General features: G+C 56.8%; 1 protein-coding gene across 2 annotated transcripts in view; it reads left to right on the top strand.

Moving 5' to 3' along the window:
- FRMD5 (FERM domain containing 5) overlaps positions 1-19,738 on the top strand; it is a 49,164-nt gene that overhangs the window by 19,698 nt on the left and 9,728 nt on the right. For both annotated transcript variants that reach the window (XM_074549058.1, XM_074549057.1), the window contains exons 2-7: positions 14,961-15,065; positions 15,640-15,682; positions 16,119-16,197; positions 18,128-18,225; positions 18,638-18,761; positions 19,378-19,465. In XM_074549058.1, coding sequence (XP_074405159.1) covers positions 14,961-15,065; positions 15,640-15,682; positions 16,119-16,197; positions 18,128-18,225; positions 18,638-18,761; positions 19,378-19,465 — 537 coding nt within the window. The remainder of the gene's footprint in view (positions 1-14,960; positions 15,066-15,639; positions 15,683-16,118; positions 16,198-18,127; positions 18,226-18,637; positions 18,762-19,377; positions 19,466-19,738) is intronic.

The following is a 19,738-nucleotide window of genomic DNA, read 5'->3' as shown; positions in this document are numbered from 1 at the left end:
TGCCTGCATGGGGCTGTTCTGGGCTCCCAGGCACCTTGGAGCTCCCTGTTCTCATGGCAGATTTCAGCAGCTGTAGTGGCACAGGGATGCTGAAGGGACAAGGGATTGGATTCCCTGGAGCCAGACCTTGCTGGGGAAAGGTTTCCTTCTATGCAGGAAATAATTGAACAGCACAGCAATAATATCAAGGTATTTCACAGAATCATGGGATCATTTCTGTGGGAATAGACCTCCAAGATCATTGAGTCCAACCCTCTGTGAGTAGGAAGGTAATTCCAGGCTTTACTCACGTGGCTGTGGCATTATCCTCGGGGGCACTGGGCAGATTTGTGTGCACACACAGCCATGGCCTGTCATCCATCATCATCATCATCATCCACCTCCGCTGATCCCCTCCCAAACCTCAGCACTGCGCAGCTCCAGGGCAGCGGGCAGTGCCAGCACAGGGCACAGTGGGCAGGCTGGGGGTGCCCATGGTGTGTCCCACCCTGGCAGGGTGAGGAGCATCCCCACAGCCACAGCGAGGGCTCCGGGGGCCCCAGTGGCACAAAGTGGGGCAGAAGGTGTGGTTTGCCAGTGCCCTGTTGTTAATAGTTAATCAGGCTGCTGTGCGTTTCAGAGCGTGTGGGCATGGCAGGGAATTGCCGGCGAAGCAAACCACTTAACTCGGAGTCGCGTTTCTGGCGCGGCGCCTCCGAGGAAACGCTCTCCAGGAAAACCTGGAGAGCTCATCGCGGGCACCGCGAGGGCCCGGGATAAACGGGATGCCACTGCTATTAACCGCGGTCCCCAGGATCGGGGCTGTGAAATCCCGGGCATTTGGACAATGGAATCTGTCCCTGATCCGCGGCGGCGGGCTCGTCCCGTTGCCATGGCAATGGCATCCTCCAGCGATGCTCCAGCTGCTCCTCAGGCCCGGGCTGGGCATTTGCATGTGAGACCATCGGCCTCACTGCCACAGCCCGTCCTTGTCACAGTGTCCCCATTCACCCCTGCCTCCTTTCCCACACGGCACGATCCGGGAGCAGAGCGCCCTGCCCCAAGGCAAACCCATGGAGAGCTGGCTCCACAGGGAGAATTTACTGCAAATTGCATCGTTTGGCTTTGTTCAGAAAGCTGTGTCTGTGGAAATCAGTGGTGGAGAGGGCTCGCTACCATGGGCCACCTCTCCCCCTTTGCACAGAAGCCACGTGTGCCACCACCTGTGCTCACGGAATCCTGGAATGGTTTGGGCTGGAAGGGACCCTAAAGCTCATCCAGTTCCACGAGGGAGCCTCATGGGGGCAGGGACACCTTGCACTGTCCCAGGGTGCTCCAGGTCCAGCCTGGCCCTGGACTCTGCCAGCATGGGGCAGTGGGTGACAATGGCAGCTCGCTCAGAGTCTGGTGCAGATCAGGACCCTGAGCCCAGGGCTGGGCACAGGGAGGTATCCTGGGTCCCTGCTGTGCCAGGACCACCCTGGTGGTGCCCGGGCTCCCAGAGCCCTCGCAGGAGCTGGCAGCACTGTGGAGGTGCCCAGGGCTGTGAGCAGAGCTCCTCTCCCTGGCACCGCCAGCTGTGGGATCCACCATCCCCAGGGCAGTTTATTCTGCCACTTAATCGCTCTTGTTTTTAAAAACTGCATCTTGTTCCCAATCCAGGCGCGGCTGCTGCAGCCCCTGGGGGCTGGGTCTGCGCTGCCGCTCTCCACTTGATTGAAGAGCCCTTTAGCAGCTGATATTTTCTCTCTGTGAAGGAATTTGGGGATGATGGCCATGTCACCTCTCACTCTGCTCTCTGAGGATGAGAGGCTGAGCAACTGGTGCTCCCTGGCAGGTGTCTTCTCCCATCCCATCCCATCCCATCCCATCCCATCCCATCCCATCCCATCCCATCCCATCCCATCCCCATCCCCATCCCCATCCCCATCCCCATCCCCATCCCCATCCCATCCCCATCCCATCCCATCCCATCCCATTATCCCATCCCATTATCCCATCCCATTATCCCATCCCATCCCATCCCATCCCCATCCCCATCCCCATCCCCATCCCCATCCCATCCCATCCCATCCCATCCCATCCCATCCCATCCCCAGCCACATCCCATCCCATCCCCATCCCATCCCATTATCCCCTGGGCCCCTGCAGGATTTCTCAGCTCCTTGCTCACCCGATGGGTTTTGGCTGAGGAAATCAGTGGAGGTGAAAATTTAAATGCAAACACGAAGCCAGGCTTTGGAGTGAACAAATTAGAAACCCAAGGCAGAGGAAGAAGGGGAAGAGGCCGTGACATGAAAGAGATTTTGTGGTCAGAAACAGCTCAGCCAAAAATGAGCTCGTTGTGGTTTTTAGCCTCAGGACAATTAATGGATGGTTAATTCCCCTGTTTTTGTGGGATTTCTGGGTTACTCTGCCCACGCTGCTCCCTCTGAATCTGATTTTGAGGTTTTGATTTTAGCAGGGCTGTCTTGGCAGGTCTGGGCTGGGGCTGTGCCTGGATCCCTGCAGTGTCCCAGGCCAGGCTGGACAGAGAATAGAGCACCTGGGACAGAGGGAGGTGTCCCTGCCATGGCAGGGGTGGCACTGGATGAGCTCCAATGTCCCTTCCCACCCAGCCCAAGCCATCCTGTGATTCTGTGATTGTGACATCCCCATCCCCATCTCCATCCCCATCCCATCCCCATCCCCATCCCATCCCATCCCATTATCCCATCCCACCCCTGGAGCCAAACCCTCCTCTGGGGCTCCTGCTGCCCAGGCCTGTCCTGCACCTTCCCCCTCCTTTCCCCTGCATCTGGGGCATTTTGGGATGGGTGCAGTAAATAATGTCACTGGTGGGTGCTGCAGGGGCTGAGTTAATCCTTGCAGGCACCGCTGGAGTCTGAAGGGGCACCATTTCCTCTCAGACCTGTCTCTGTTTCACTCTCGCAGAGGCTGAATAATTCCCTCTGACAGCTTTTTGCTTTTTATAGCAGTAATTAGTCAAAAGGCATCGGCGTGACGAGCGAGCGCTGCCCTGGCACTGCTGCTGCAGGCACAGGGCTGGGGAGGGCACTGCTGCAGAGCTGGGCTGGGATGGGCCAGGGGTGAGCTCTGATGCTAAAATGGGCAAACCTTGGCCTTTTTTCCTAAATTTGCACTTGTGTTTCGAGGCACCTGGAGGGATCTGGGACGACGGCTGGGGCCAGGCTGCTCATCTAGCCTGCAGTGGCTGCTGCACAGAACAACAGAAAGTGAAAAACAGGGGACTGGAAACTGGGATTTCAGGAGTTCAGTTGAGGTGGAAGGAGGCAGAGGGATCTGGGGGAGAAACCAGGTGTTCAATGTGGTTTGATCCCAGTTAGCGCCCAAAATGCCACCAGGTCTGGTCACGGGGGTGACATTGGTGTAATGCTGGCAGGACTCAGTGTCACCTCAACAGCGAGTGTTGGAGGTGTGGGAAGCATTTACTGAGGGAAAGGATGGAGTTTTGTGTGTCTGTGTCTCACTGAAGCTCCCAGAGCCACGGGCCTGGTTTATCTCACACTGTGGTAGTGCACGATGTCATTTGGTGGGGCTCCTTGCCTTGTTCTATTCTACAGATAAAATTGGAAGTCAGTTATCTGGTGGCTTCAAAATAGCAGAGTCTGGGTGGAACTGGCGTGGTCTGTGGCTCTCTGCAGAAAGCCAGGATGGAAATAATCAGCTGAATGCTGCTTGTGCAGCGTGGAGGTCTGGAAGGGGCACCCACCACAGCATTCCCATACAATATTCCCAGAAACAATATTCCCATACAGTATTTCCTTACAATGTTCCAGAGACAATATTCCCATACAATATCCCAGAGACAATCCCAGGAATATTTCCATACAATATTCCCATACAACATTCCCAGAGAGGTGAAGGGCAGGAGCAGAGCAGGCCCCTGGCTGTCCCCACAATCCTGCAGCTGTGCCACAGAGGGGTTTGAAGCCGTGGGGCTGTGGCACCTGGGGACACTTGGGGCTGGTGGTGGCACCTGGGGACAGGGGCTGGTGGTGGCCCTGGCAGTGCTGGAGGAGCACAGGACAGGGGGATCTCAGAGGGCATCTCCAGCATAAACCATTCTGTGATCCCACGTCCAGCCTGGCCTGGAACATTCCAGGGCATGCTGGTGAACATTCCAGCTTGGACACTGATTTTTAACTTGCATTTAGTTGACAATTCCAGTTGCTCTGTACCAGTCACCTGGCACCTCCCTGCTCTGTGCTCTCTGCCAACTGCACTGCACTGCCTTGGCTTCTTGTGGCTTTTTGCTCAAAGCCTTGGGAGCTGGAGCTGTTTTCCCTGTTGAGGATGCCTGTTAAACCACCCAGCATTGCAGCATCCTAATTGTGCTGCAGCCAGCCTTTAATCCTGTTAGCGCGTGTCATGTTGCTCTTGTATCACTCTAATTTTTAATCAAAATGTCATGCCATACCAGGTTAAGTGTCTGCCAGAGTCTAAATCTATTACATTGGCACGGTTGCCTTTATTAACCAATTTTTAAACTCATCAAAAGCTCAAACAGATTTGACAGGGTTCATTTTTCACCAATTTTGGTGCCCGCTCTCTGCTATCAGTGGAACAGGGTCAGAGGATGAGTTTGCCCATGAAGATACTCATCCTTTTTATATATTTCCAGAATCCTGTTTTCCATCAGATTTTGGAGCCCTTTCCTGTAGAGGTGTAAAATAAGATGAGTTTCTGCATAACCCTAAAGGGCCCAAGGTCTCTGTCCCAAAGAAATTCCCATTTAAATGCTCAAACCTGGACTTTGCCAAGAGTTTTGTCTTCCTGAATGCAAATATCTGAATTCTGCCTTTGGATGCTGACTGGGAGCTGGGTCCTTGCTCCACAGGGCAGGGGAAAGCTAATTAGGCACTGACTAATTATTGCAGGCTTGGCCACATTGAAATCCACAAGTGAGAGCGGGTTTGGGAGGCAGAGAGGTGTTTATTGTTATTTATTGTTATTTATTGTTATTTATTGTTATTTATTGTTATTTATTGTGATGGAAGAGGTGCCAGTGCTGTCAGATGGAGCAGATATGAGCCAGGTTTGTGGCTTTTCCTCCAGAACCTGTGGGAAGGCTCTTTCCCCCCATCCAGAGCCTTCCAATCTAGCCGGGCCTAATTCATGATAATTATTTTTAATATTGCTTTTATGTGGCCGTACATTGTCTGAATTCCACAACAATGCAGCAGAAGAGTTTCCAGGCTGGCTCTGGGCTCCCCGAGGCAGCATTTATTAAAATCTCCTTTTGTCCATATTTCATGTTTATTGCTGCCATCTTTAATTAAGGGAGGTAAATATTGCCGAGGGGGGCTGAGGGCCCTTTTTAGCGTGAATAATCAGAAATAATCCGTGGCACAGGATGCTGAGGGAGGGGGAAGGAGCTCCGGGGTGCTCCTGCTGCCTCCTCCTGCTGCTCTGGGATGGGACAGCTGGGCAGGGCAGGGTCTCTGCCCCAGGGATTGGTGACTGTTCACAGTGAGCAATGGGGGAGGAGTAGAATTCAGCTGGAATTGAATTTTTTACAGATGCACAAAGGACATTGTGGCAGCAGGGGCTGGGCTGGGAGCAGGGGGCTGCAAAAGGACATTGCTGCTGGGAGAAGGTGGCTGCCCCTGGGGACACAGGGAGGAAAGGGATGTTCCAGTGGAACTTCCATGGTGGCAGCGAGCCCAGCAGTGCCCAGGCTGTGCTGGCGGTGATGGTGATGGGCTCTGCTGACCCTGGCAGTGCCCAGGCTGTGCTGGCAGTGATGGTGATGGGCTCTGCTGGCCCTGGCAGTGCCCAGCACTCCTGACTCGCTGAGTAAAGGGAGGCTTTTCCTCAGGGACTCATCTTCTGTCAGCCCTGAGATAATCCGATGTGATAGTGCAGGCACAATGACTTCATTACTGTAATTATTTTTATTGCCTCTGCAGGCCTCTGCTTTAAAATAAACTCAGGAGCCGGAGCATTCAGTTCCATCCCAGTGCTGGGGGAAGGTAGTGTGTGTGTGCAGGTGTGCAGTGTGCGTGTGCAGGTGTGTGTGTGCAGTGTGCGTGTGCAGGTGTGTGCAGGTGTGCAGTGTGCATGTGCAGGTGTGTGTGTGCAGTGTGTGTGTGCAGGTGTGTGCAGTGTGCGTGTGCAGGTGTGCAGTGTGTGTGCAGTGTGTGTGCAGTGTGTGTGCAGGTGTGCAGTGTGTTTGTGCAGTGTGTGTGTGCAGGTGTGCAGGTGTGCAGTGTGTGTGTGCAGTGTGTGTGTGCAGGTGTGCAGGTGTGCAGTGTGTGTGTGCTGTGTGTGTGCAGTGTGTGTGCAGGTGTGCAGTGTGTTTGTGCAGTGTGTGTGTGCAGGTGTGCAGGTGTGCAGTGTGTGTGTGCTGTGTGTGTGCAGTGTGTGTGCAGGTGTGCAGGTGTGTGCAGTGTGTGTGTGCAGGTGTGCAGTGTGTGTGCAGGTGTGCTCCCATTGGGATGCTCAGCCCCATCAGCTCAGCCCGTGCCCAGCACAGCCTCTGCCCAATATCCCATCCATCCCTGTGCCCTGCCCAGCCTGGCACAGCCCATGCCCCATTCTCAGCCCAGCCTGGCACAGCCCCTGCCCCGTTCCCAGCCCAGCCTGACCCAGCCTTAGGGAGCTTAGGGCCCATCTGGGCAGGGAACAGAGGCTTTGCCCATCAACACGAGTAATCCCTGCCTGTAATCCAGGTTGCTCTGAGCTGCTGCCCAGCGGCTCCTGCTGCCAAGGGACACTCCCTGGGGCTGCTGGGGACACTGGGCAGAGCCCCTGTCCCGCTCTGGGCTCCCAGGATGGGGCTCGGGGGCTGCCCTGCCCTGGGGAGCTGCAGCAGGGCCGGGAGCTGCTGCTGTCAGCACAGATCTGTCCTGGAGCTCAGGCTGTGAGCGAGCTCAGCTGCTCCTGGGCCCCTGGGAGAGCCCTGGGCCGTGTTTCTGTGGATTATTTTTATCTCTAAATATGAAATTCTCTCGAAGCAGCATTTAGAGCAGTGTCACTGCCCTGGCTGGGGTGGCTGTCTGGGACACTGAGACAGGGAATTCAGACAGTTCCTTTCCGTGGCTCTGATTTTAGCGTTGCCAGGAGCTGGTTTTCAGCAGTGATGAAGGAATTTGGGCTGGCTGGGGTCTGTTTGATGAGCTGGCAGGGCTGGTGGCGCTCTGTCCGTCTGCAACCCCACATTCTTTCCAGGAGCAGATACGCTCCAAGGCTTTGGGGCCCTGGAGCACTCCCTGCCTGCCACCCACAGGTCTGGGCAGGGGGAATGGCTTGGATTGCATGTGGAATGGAGCCCAGTGGGAGCTGGGAGCCCTGTGTGTGTGCTGTGCCCATTGGCAGCATCCCCTGGCTGCCCTGGGGAGAGCAAGGGAGGCTTTGGGGTGAGGCACACCTGCAGGGCAAGGGCTGAGCCCTGGGATGTGGGGCAGGGAGGGCAGCTGTAAATTGAATAGAAAGGGATGGGCATGGGGATGGGCAGGCACTGTGCGGGTCAGGGAGCAGCTGCTGCCCTGCAGGGACCCTGCCCTGCCTCTCCCACCACCTCGCTTTGGGGAGGGGTCACAATGCGCCTCCAGAGCTCCTGGACCTGCTGCCTTTGTCCTGTTTGCCGCCGGAGTGTGGCATTGCCCCTGGTTCCTGTGTGTGTGGCAGGGGATGGGTTTGGCGCCCGTGTGATGTCTATGGGGGCTCTGGTGACGGCTGTCCCTTGGGGACACCCCCGGCCCCTCTGCGGGTCCTGCCCAGCCCCAGCCGCCCCTCCAGGGCCGCTCTCCAGCCGCGGCGCTCTGTCAAACGCTTCCGTGGAGAGGAGCCGCGATCCTTTATTCTGCCGGGTTTGATGTGCAAAGCAAACACGTTAACATCAAGGCAGCCTCCCCGCGGCGCCGGGGATCTGGGATTTGGGATTTGGGATTTGGGAATTGGCTCCTGCTCCGCGTTTTGGGGGGGCTGCTCCCGGGGAATGGGGGTGCTCAGAGTGATGGGGGGGCTTTGGGGGCTTTTCTGTGAAAACTGAGCCGAGCAAAGCCCATGCCATGGCCCTGCTGAGGCTGTCCTGGGCTCTCTGCCCTGCACCCTGCACACCCTGCCCTGCCAGGGCTGCCCATCCTCGGGAAGGACACGGGTCAGCAGGATTGTGACGGTCACAGGGGTCTCAGGATGAGGGGAGAGACGAAGATCTGACTCCATGTTTCAGAAGGATGATTTATTATTTTATTATATATATTACATTAAAACTATACTAAAAGAGTAGAAAAAAAGATTTCATCAGAAAGCTAGCTAAGAATAGAAAAAGAAAGAATGATAACAAAAGTTTGTAGCTCAGACTCTCTGTCCGAGCCAGCTGACTGTGATTGGCCATTAATTAGAAACAACCACATGAGACCAATCCCAGGCGCACCCGTTGCATTCCACAGCAGCAGATAACCATTGTTTGCATTCTGTTCCTGAGGCCTCTCAGCTTCTCAGGAGGAACAATCCTAAGGAAAGGATTTTTCATGAAAAGCTATCTGTGGCAGCATTCCATGCCCAGCGCTGTCTGTGTCTCTGCTGCTGCTCAGGGAGTGTCGGATTTATTGGGCAGGTTCTGCTCCCTGCCCCTGTCTCGGTGAGCATCATTCACACCTGGCCAGGCTCTCCTGGCAATCACCCCTGTGACAGGAGCCCTCTCACCGCTGGGCTGGCCCTGGCTGGAACAGCCCGGGGCTGCTGTTAATATTCAGGGAGCAGTGCCGCCTCTCCCAGGACAGAGATCCTGCCGCGGCTGGGCAAATCAGAGTTCATCATCGTGTTAATCTGACTGATTGCGGCCTCCCAGAAGGGTTCCACATATGGCCATTGCTGCAGCACAGATAAAGCTGCTGTGCCTCACTCACAGGCTCCAGCTCTGCTCTCGGTGCATGATGCTCTTTATCCTTGAGGTGCAGTTCTGGGAGATGGAAATGTGAATTATTTTTTAACCTACGCTTAGTTTTGAGTCTGAATTGGGGTTTTGAGTGTCCGCCCTTTGTTTGCAGTGAGGATTTTCCCTGTTTTGTTGTCTTATTTTGTCTCTTTTTGTTTCCCCCTTATTTTGTTGTCTTATTTTGTCTCTTTTGGTTTTAAACGGGAAGCACGAGCTGAGCACCCTGCACACTCCCCTGCAGGGATCCACATCTTTCCTGGGAAATCATTTGGGGCAAGCTGTAATCGTTGGCACTGATTCTGGTGAAGGCATCGGTGCAGGGCACCCCTCGCATGGGGTTTGGCTGCTTGAGTGACACTGCTGGCCCGAGGCTTCGGTCTGACAGCTCATACTGAGTTATTCCACGGGCTTTTGTCATTCAGGGACAAGGCTGTGGTTGGGCCAGTGTGGCCTGGGGACCCTGGGGCTGTTTGGGGACAGTTTGGGGACAGTCTATGACAGCACCCTGGGGCTCTTTGGGGACCCTGGGGCTGTTTGGGGACAGTCTATGACAGCACCCTGGTGCTGTTTGGGGACAGTTTGGGGACAGTTTGTGGCAGCAGCCTCCGGGCTGAGCCCCTTCCCAGCTCCCCCAGCCCCTCCTGGGCTCCGTTCCCATCCCAGCCCCTCTGGCAAAGCGTTCCAGGCTCCCAGCCCAGCCTGAGCGAGCAGAGCTCTCCTGCCCCAGCAGGTAGGGCTGGCTCCTGAGCAGAGCCATTCACGGCACCATCTCTCTCAAGGCGTTTATTGGCCTCCAAACAATTCACACCGCTTGTGCCCAGAGCCTTCTGCATGCTAATGGCAGGGGAGTGCCAAATTCAACAGGAGCCACATGGAGCCACTCCAGGCTGCACGAATGAAAAAAAGGGAGTTTGAGTTATTGGAAAAACCAATTTGGCTTTATGGAGAGAGATTTTCTGGGCCTCTCAATTACAGAGTTATAAATCCTAAATGTAATTCATAAAAGCTGCGTGGCAGCAGAGTGAAGGTGGCGTGTCATCAGTCACCGGCAGGGAAGGGCTGGCTAGAGAATATTCAGAATATTCCCTGCATCCTCTGTGAGTCCGTGCAGGATCCAGGCTGGGGCCAGCCCTGTCCAGCTTCCCTTGGTTGAAACCATAAATCCTTGAGGTGATGTTCATCTTCCTTTCTCAAGCTGTTTTTCTCTGTTTTGTCAAGGTGTGAGATAAGCATATTTCCTTTATATATATTCCAAAGCTATAGTTTCAAGGATATAAGTAATATTCTAAAATTATACTTCAAAAGGTTATTATTGCTCTTTATGGATTAAATGCAAGCAAAAAGCAACATCCTTAACACCTTAATTCCTAAATCAACCAGGGTTAATTGCAAACAAAAGATAGGTGCAAAGGCCTTTTTCCATGCTTTATTTTCCTCAGTTATGATTAGAATTCGTAACTGTCCCACTGTTGGTCTCCACACACATTACAATCACAAATACACACATTGCCTGTTTGTACCTGACACGAAACACAGCTTTGTATTTCACGTGGGCAAGCCCCGGGGAAAGCACAGAGAAGGTTTTGCAAAGCCCTTGGAAATCTCAAGGCAAACCCTCCGCAGGTGCTGTGGGAGCTGTGAAATGCTCCTGGCACAAGTTCCTGGTTATTAACGGGTTTAAAAAGTGCTCAACTGCTGTCCCGCTGCAGACTTTGCTAAATGAGGGCATCAGGGGCTGAAATCCCATGATGGAGAGCGTGTGGATCCTTCTGCATAGCCAGCACAAAGGGTTGGAGACCTGCTGAGGATTAAGAGGAGAATCGATAATCTGGAGTTTAAGGCTCCGTGGGGCCCTTCATTAGGAACTTTCCTCCTCAGGAGCTTTACAAACTTCTGCATCCAGCTGCCCAGATAAGTCTTGAAGGCAGAAATTACTGTGTCAGCGAGGAGGAAGGATTAGAGATAACAGGGAATTAATACTGAAATGCATATGCTATAAATATAACAGGATTACACTGGAGTTATGTAAAAGCCCTTTTCCTTCCCCGAGTCTCCTTGGGTGGGCAGGGCTCTGCTGGGCAGGTGGGCAATCCCCTGAGCTTCTGCCCTCACCTATGGCACCCAGGGCATCTATTCTTGTTATCTTAACAGGACACAGGGGATGTCTTCCAACGGGCAGTGTTCAGGGGCATTTTGGGCAGGGATTGTTCCCTGGCACCAGTGCCCAGAGCAGCTGGGGCTGCCCCTGCATCCCTGGCAGTGCCAAGGCCGGGTTGGAGCACCTGGGACAGGGGAAGGTGTCCCTGCCGTGGCTCTGCTCTTTGCAGTGTGGGTTTATTTTGCAGGTTATTGTTTGACTGTTGTTTGGTAGGTTTTTGGGCTTTTTTCCCCCTTGCTTTTGGAGTGACACAGACTTGTCTTTGTTATCCAGCTGAGCCAGGTGTCCGTTTATCTCTGTGCTATTTAGCTGCTTTTCTGCCAAGTTCCAAACCCCTTCCTCCCGCATCCAGCTGTTAACCCCTCCTGTCCCAAGCAGTTTTCCTCCCTTGTATCCCCTGCCCTTGTTCCACCCCCAGTTCTCCTGATTAGACTGGGGAGTGTAACATCAAATAAAGTAGCCCAGCTATTCCCTGCCTGGAAATGAATATCCTCAGGCCCATTTTTGCCCATTTCCTCCTCATTCCAGGGCTTAGCAGAGGCTCTGGCTCACCATGAGGGCTGAGAGCTGTCAGCCAGGACTCGGCCCTGCCTGCAGAGCCAACATTGACTTTGTCTGAGGGATGATAAATCCCGGGCTCCTGCAGCACGGTGCTGAACTTGGAAAATGAAGCATTTAAACCACAATATTGCAGTCAAATTGCTGGTGAAAATCTCTTCATGTTGGCAGTGGAGCTGGAGGGTCTTTGATCTCTCCCAGCTCAGATGTTGCTGCCAAAGAGACTTAAGCCTAAACTTCACTTTGTGAAATAGACTTTTTTTGACGCTTTCCTTTAAAAATATAATCTCCTCCTAAGCTCAGGAAGCAGGGACGAGTGGGCAGCCCACAAGGAGATTTCCAACCCAAATAACGCAGGAAGGAGCCACTTTCAGCTGCTTCCATTGCTTCTGTAAATCCTGGGCTTAATCCCTGGAGCAGCTGGGGGGGAACGTGGCATTTGAGCCTGAGAGCTGGACAGGAACAGCCCCCAGCCCCTCGTGGGGCAGGCAGGGGTCCCTTGGAGCACTTGGAGCTTAAATAGTCCATGATGTTACCCCTGCCATGGCGTGGGGTAAATGGTCTGGGAAAAGCTGTGCCTCCCATCCCTGCAGCCAGGACTTGGGGACAGGGCTCGTTCTCAGTCACTAGGGTGGGACTGAAGGCTCCTGCCTGAACTGAGCCCTCTGCTCATTTGCAGATGAGCTGCTATTTTTAAACATCTCTTTTTTTTTTTTTTTCGTTTATTTTTCTATCTGGATGACCCTTATTTTGGCTGAGGAGCTTAGGAAAGCAAAGAATGCAAGGTTACTTTAATCTTCTTAAAGTTTGGCACCCTGCTCCCGGCGCCCTGTGCCAGGGCCTCACCCCCAGGGAACAATTCCTAATTGCCAATATCGCACCCGTCCCTGCCCTGTGGCAGTGGGCAGCCTTTCCCCTGCTCTGTCACTGCTGTCTGTCATGCAGTTCGTGATGGAGAGTCCCTCCTGGCTCCCTCGGAGGCGCCTCCAGACGCTGAGAGCCCTTGGCAGGTGCTGGCACTGGAAGCCAGCCCTGGTGCCAGCCTGGCACGTGGCAGCCCAGCGTGTGCCAGAGGCTGCCCGAGGTGTCCCATCAGCCCGGGCACCCCAAAGGCTGCCCTCAAATCCTGCAGGCAGACAGCACTCTCATTTTGTGGGAACATGTAGAGATCCAAACATGGACTATTTAAGCCGGTGTTATGCAATGGGAGCTCTTTTAAGTCGTGATTTGTAAAGGCAGTTCAGATAATTTCCTGAAAGACATTCTGCTAATGATTAATTTAGAATATGTTTAATTCAAGTTAGAGAGATCAAAGAGGGAGCATTTTCCCTGTAATGCCGTCCGTGGTTTCACACTTTCACCAGATCTCAGGCACCGGGGGGTGTCTGCTTTGTCCTTCCCTGCAATTCCTCTGTGGAGATGGCAGAGGAGAGCATTCTGTGCTGGTTTGGGGCAGGGGAAGGGAGAGGGGCCTCGAGCACGTCCCTGTGAGATCTGCTCAGAGGAGGGACGGGATGCTGGGGATGCTGGGGATGTGCAGCCAGCCCCAGGGATGCTGGGGATGTGCCTTCCACCCTCAGGATGCTGGGGATGCTGGGGATGCTGGGGATGTGCAGCCAGCTCCAGGGATGCTGGGGACGTGCAGCCAGCTCCAAGGATGCTGGGGATGTGCCATCCACCCTCAGGATGCTGGGGATGTGCAATCCCCCCTCAGGATGCTGGGGATGCTGGGGATGTGCAGCCAGCTCCAAGGATGCTGGGGATGTGCCATCCGCCCTCCCGCTCCGCAGCACCGGCCCCAGGTGGGGCTGGCACTCCTTCCTTGGGGTCCAGCTGGAAATTGTTATAAATGATTAAATTGTGAGCCAAAACTATCAAAAATTTAGCAAAGATTTATTAATTTGTCTGCGAGACCGAAGTTCGGTCTTTGAAACCACCACAACCAAAGAGTCAACGTCGAGCCCGGGATTGGAGCCGGGTGAAGTCGGATCTGACCTCCGAGTGCCAGAGTCTCCCCCTCGGCTCACATCCGCTGCTTTTTGCGGCGAGGTTTTATCCCACAGTTTGTTCTGCCCGAGGCAGAGATGACCGAATGTTCTTTGTGTCTCTTCACAGAATGATTCAGGAGTTTGAGCTCCCGCATCCTGTGCAGGGCCGGGCCAGCAGCGGGGCTGGGCTGCAGCAGCTCCTGCATCCTCCAGGGCGTGCGGCTGCTGCGCCGAGCCCAGGGAAGAGCTGCATGCCTGGAAAGGGCTGGAGAAAAGGGGCTCAGGGGGCCCTGAGAGCAGCAGGGACCCCGAGAGCCCTGCAGGATTTACAGCGTGCGGATGTGGCACTTGGGGCACGGGTAGTGCTGCCCTCGGCAGGGCTGGGGCTGGGTGGGCTCGGGGGGCTTTTCCACCCCCGGTGTCCGTGAGTGCCTCCGGGCTGGGGCTGGGTGGGCTCGGTGCTCTCGGGGGGCTTTTCCACCCCCGGTAACAGGGCCCGGCTCCGGGCTGGGGCTGCTCATCCCGCCGGGCGCACCGTGCGAGGTGCGGAACCCTCTTTATTTACAACACAAACACATTGCTGCGCGGCACCGAGCCCCGGGCACGGGCTCCCGAGGGCTTCCCCCGCCGCAGTGCGCGGCTGCCGAGCGCCCGTTTGATCCGATAACGCGCCCGTTTGATCAGATAACGCGGGTGCCGTGTATGTGTCAGCAAGCCGTGTGCTCGGGGAAGGAGGCAGGCAGCGGCTGTCGGGAGCAGCCTTTGATCGCCGGAGATGCGGCGGCTCCGCACGCCGGGGCTGCCGGAGCGGGAGCGGATCACCGGGGAAGCGGGATGGGAGGCGGTGATGGCTCAAACCGCGGGCATTGGCACAGCTGCGGGAGCTGCAGCCCCCGGCCCAACGGGAGGCAGAGGAGGAGGAGAATTTTGGGGGTGTGGTGGCCAAATCTCTGCACAGGAGCAGCCCGGGGGCAGAGGGGGCTGAGCGCACAAACCCACCTTTGTGCGGCAGGCTGGGTGTGGAGACAGGTGCGGAGAGGCCGGCGCGGAGCAGATCCTGCAGGGGGACAATGGTTTTTATCAGGGCATGATCTCCCCTCCAGCCGGCTCAGGTGTGGAACTGCCCCCCCGGGATGGCATCGGGACATTCCCACCTGGCCTGGGGGTTTTCATCGCTTCTTACGGGGCATGACCGGCTCAGCTGCCCCTCGGGTGGGATGGCAGGAGGGTCCGGAGCCCAGAATGTCCCACCGGGAGCTGTGCCGGGTCTGGGCTGTCCTCGGTGTCACCTCACCAGCTCCGGAGCCCTCACACCCATCCCCAGCTCTGCCCCACCGCCCCCGGGCTGCCACTGCCTCCCTTTGTCCTGCAGAGAGATGCCAAGGGCCAGTACCTGTTCGACCTGCTGTGCCACCACCTGAACCTGCTGGAGAAGGATTACTTCGGCATCCGCTTTGTGGACCCCGACAAGCAAAGGGTGAGAGAGAGCCCCCATAGCCGGGCAGGGCTGGTGCAGAACGAGCTCCGGGGCCTTCCAGTCCCTCCTTGCCCTTGGAGCCCCGGGGCTGTGCATGGCAATCGCTGTGCGGGCACAGCTGTGGTAACAGCTATCGATAACAGCTATCGGTAACAGCTGTGGATAACAGCTATCGATAACAGCTGTGGATAACAGTTATCGATAACAGCTGTGGATAACAGCTATCGATAACAGCTGTGGATTACAGCTGTGGATAACAGTTATCGATAACAGCTATCGATAACAGCTGTGGATAACAGCCCCGTGCCGCGCTCCCCACCGATCAGAACAAGGCACAGGAAGCCGATTCCTGCTCCCGGGGCTCCTCTGCTGTCACAGGGAGCCGCCGATGCTGGGCCAGGAGCTGGCACGGAGCCGCTCCCTCACTGTGGATGGGACGCTCTGAGCCTCCTGCTCCTTCCAGGGCCGCTCTCCCACACTCAGGGGGCTTTTCTCACCCGGAGCAGGAGCCTCCTCTCCCTCATCCTCCCCCCCTTACCCAGTCACGGCGCTAATTGCCTTCTTTTCCTTGCAGCACTGGCTGGAGTTCACCAAGTCTGTTGTGAAGCAGATGCGGGGTGAGTGCTGCTGGAGGTCTGGGCAGACTCTGCTCATTCCACCTTGGATTTATTCCCATTTTCTCGTCGCTGTCCCCTCGGGGGTCAGTTCCCAGCCCCCGTGCCAGGAGCACGGGGTTGTGGTGGGTTGGAGCAGGGTTATCCCCACCAGCCCCACAGGCAGCACGGGGCAGCAGCCCCAGGAGAGCGGGATGGGAGGGATGGAGCGAGGGGGTGACACTGGGGACGGGGCAGTGGGCACAGAGCCACTGGCACTTCCCCAGAGCTCTGTCAGGGACCTGCCCACGCCATGGCCCTGCAGTGAGGAGTGCCTGCCCCTCCTTACCTGGGGGAACAGGGCAGGTGGGGCCCCAGTGTGACCTGGCTCGAGCAGAGAGCTGCAGGGGTGCAGGGGACAGCCCTGGCCTCTGATGACACGTGTCCCTGCTCTCTGCAGCCCAGCCCCCCTTCACCATGTGCTTCCGAGTCAAGTTCTACCCCACGGACCCTGCGGCGCTGAAGGAAGAGATCACCAGGTGAGGATGGCACTGCCAGGGGCCTGCCCAGCCCCGGCAGCGGGGCAGGAGCACAGGGACAGGGGACAGGCTCCCTTTGTAGCCAGAAAAGAGCCACTGGGATTTCCCAGCCAGCCCCAGTGCTTTGGGATTGTTCCTGCTGTGGGAAGGAAGCACAGGAGTGCCCACCTGAGCTGGGTGAGCACCTGGAGCAGCACAGGAGTGCCCACCTGAGCTGGGTGAGCACCTGGAGCAGCACAGGAGTGCCCACCTGAGCTGGTGAGCACCTGGAGCTGCTGTGCCTCGTGGGGAGCCCAGGCTGAGGGTGGACACAGGTGCCCAGAGCAGCTGGGGCTGCCCCTGGATCCCTGGAATGCCCCAGGCCAGGCTGGACAGGGCTGGGAGAAGCCTGGGATGGTGGAAGGTGTCCCTGCCATGGCACGGGTGGGATGGGATGTGATTTAACGTCCTTTCCAGCCTGAGCCATCCCTGGGCTCTGTGGTTAAAGGCTCTGGCTTGGTCTTTGGGTGCAGTCAGTTCCAGGCCCACACTGCAGGGCAGAGCGCAGCCCCAGCTCCACGGCACAATCCCTGCTGCTCAGACTGCTCCAGTCCAGGGCAGGCACTGTGCCCTGCCCCAGCTCAGTGTCCTTGCCGTGCTGGGCAGGGCTGGAGCGCCTGCAGCCCCCTGGGATCCTGCAGCAGCAGCAGCAGCAGCAGCAGCAGCAGCAGCAGCGTGTCCCTGTGACGCGGGCAGCGCTGCACAGGGCTGGCAGCACGGCAGGGCTGGCACAGCACAGCACGGCACAGCACAGCCTCTCCTCAGTTCTATCTTTAGGGGCTCTTCGTGCCGCTCCTCCTGCCAGCAGGAAGGACACCGGGGCCCCACGGAGCAGCTCTGGAAACTGAGCTGAGGGTCCCCAGCAGCCCTGAGCCCTGGGGACTGCCTGGAGCCTGCATGGAAGGGCTCTGAGCTGGCACCTTCTGTGGGGACCCCTGAGAGCCCCCAGGGCCAGAGGGATCCCTCCCAGGGGACCTGAGGGGCTGCAGTGCCAGCCAAGGGCATTGGCTGCCCAGTGCCAGGGCCAGGCTGAGCGGGGTATGGGGAGAAATCCTTCTCTGCCAGGGTGGTGGGGCCCTGCCCATGGCAGGGGGGCAATGCAGAGAAGAATTTCCCCCCAAACCCTGATCTAGCTCTGCCTTCTGCCATCCCCACAGGTCCAGGCTAAGGCCCCCGTGCAGGGGAGCTGCCCCTGCTTGCTGCCCTCTGAGGTGTACCTGCAGCTGCAGCTGGAACCTGGGCTTAAACTCACCTTTTCCCTGGACTGACTGCACTCTAATAGCAAGATTTCTCTTTAATGTATTTTATCTGTGAAAATTAATGGTTTACCTCATCATAAACTCAGATTTGAGCAATGAGGCGTGACCGAGGACTGCAGAATGCAAGTCTGATTATTTAAATTCATTTCTGAGCGCAGCTCCATTTTGCTCCTTCCCTCATGACTTATGTTTTTACCAGCTAAAGGTTTTCCCAAACGCCACATGACGCAGCCCAAAATGTTACTTAGGTTTAAATTTATTGGAATGTGTAATTTTTCCGACATGGTTTGTCCTTTAGCTGGGCCCAGAGACAGGGATGGGGAGCACAGGAGGCAGCTGGCCCTGGGTGATGCAGCGAGCACGGAGGAGGGTGTGGGTGCATACACCGAGACCTGGAAGGGCACAGAAAGTTGGGGAAGGAGAAAATCACGTTTTGAGGAAGCTGAACACCCAGGGGGAATGCAGCAGGCACTGCTGGGCTCTAGATCAGGAGACCTGGCCAGGGTCAGCCCAGCAGTGCCACGTTGGGCTGCTGGGAGAGAGCATGTGCCTGGTGGCAGGTACTCCATGTCCAGATGGGCTGTTTGGGTAATCTGAGCTGTGCCTAACGAAGGGCTCTCCCCTGTGCCCAGGTACCTGGTGTTCCTGCAGATCAAGAGGGATCTGTACCACGGCCGGCTGCTGTGCAAGACGTCGGACGCGGCGCTGCTGGCTGCCTACATCCTGCAGGGTGAGCCTCTGGGGCTGCAGGGACTGCCTTGTCCTGCCAGGACCCCTGCCAGGCCCTGCCAGCACCTGCCCTGACCACTGGGCTGGCTGGGTGAGGATGGGTGCTGGGCGTTCCCCTGCCAGGCGACACCTGCACTGGGTGTCCCCAGGAGCAGCCCTGGGCTCATCCAGCCCCTGCCCTCCTGCCTGCTCCTGCATAATTCATAAATTCATAAATTTGGGATGGTGACCCTCTGCTGCCAGGTGACAGCCACACAAACAGCAAAATGAATCGGGTGCAGTTAAAGCCCAGCAAAGGATGCCTGCAGTGGGAAGCAGAGGGGTGGGAGGGCATTCCTGGCTGGGATGGGGATGGGGATGCACGCTGTGCTCTGTTCCTGCCGCTCTTCCCCACTGGATCTGTCTCCCACCAGCTGAGATTGGGGACTACGACCCGGGGAAGCACCCAGAGGGCTACAGCTCCAAGTTCCAGTTCTTCCCCAAGCACTCGGAGAAGCTGGAGAGGAAAATCGCAGAGATCCACAAGTCAGAGCTGAGGTAGGGGAGCTGCGGGGTCAGCGGCACCCAGAGCACCTCTGTGCCCCTTTGGGATTGTCACTCGTGTGTCACATCCAGCTGGGACCTGCTCCTGCCTCAGCCAGAATGGCCCAGAGGGCTTCATGGGGGCAGTGAAATTCATGGGGACAGGAACCTTCGTGGGGACAGGGACCCCTCATAAACCCTGCTGCCCTCATCCCTCTCCAGGGACATGAGGTGTACAGACCTTCAGCCATCCCCATTATCCCATGGCACTGCCTCTGCAGCTGTGTCCTGAAGGGTTCCCAGGGAGGGAGGTGGGTTTGACTTCCCAAAAACCCATCAGAGCTGTGTCCTTACGTGCCAGGGGCTGCTGCCCTCTGCCACCAAGCTCCCCCCAGTGTTTGTGCTGCAAGCAGGGAATCCTTCCCTACATTTGGCAGGTGCCTTTTGACCCTTGCCAGGGCTGCCAGCTCAGTGTGGCTGCTGTGGGTGCAGCTGGCAGAGAGGCTGGGCCAGGCTGATCCCATAACAGTGCAGTGGGAGCGTGCTGTGGTGATGCTCCCTCGTTCCCAGAGTGCCTGCCCTGCCTCTCGCCTCCCTGCCTGCCATGGAATGCTCTCTGTTCCCCCTGCAGTGGGCAGACTCCGGCCACTTCGGAGCTGAACTTCCTCAGGAAAGCACAGACTCTGGAGACCTACGGGGTCGACCCACACCCGTGCAAGGTAAAGCAGCTCCTGAACCCGTTCCTGAGGCTGTGCTGGGCTTGGGCTCCTCTCTGTGGCCAGTGATGACCGCTGAGGTGCTGGGCACTGTCCCCAGGGCGTTTGTCACCCACCAGCAGCCCTGGGGCCGTGCCCAGGGGGCCGTGCTGGGGCCACCAGCCCTGCTCATCCTCAGCCCGTCCCTGGCCAGGGTGGGAGCATGAGGGGACAGGGGAGGTGGGTGCTCTGGAGCCCCCAGGGCAGCTCCAGGAGAGCGTTTCCAGCACAGACAGC

The sequence above is a fragment of the Zonotrichia albicollis genome, chromosome 11 (genome assembly GCF_047830755.1).
Source record: "Zonotrichia albicollis isolate bZonAlb1 chromosome 11, bZonAlb1.hap1, whole genome shotgun sequence".
NCBI classification, from domain to species: Eukaryota; Metazoa; Chordata; class Aves; order Passeriformes; family Passerellidae; genus Zonotrichia; species Zonotrichia albicollis.
Note: the sequence above shows the minus strand (reverse complement) of the source record. Positions and strands in the feature narration are given on the sequence as shown.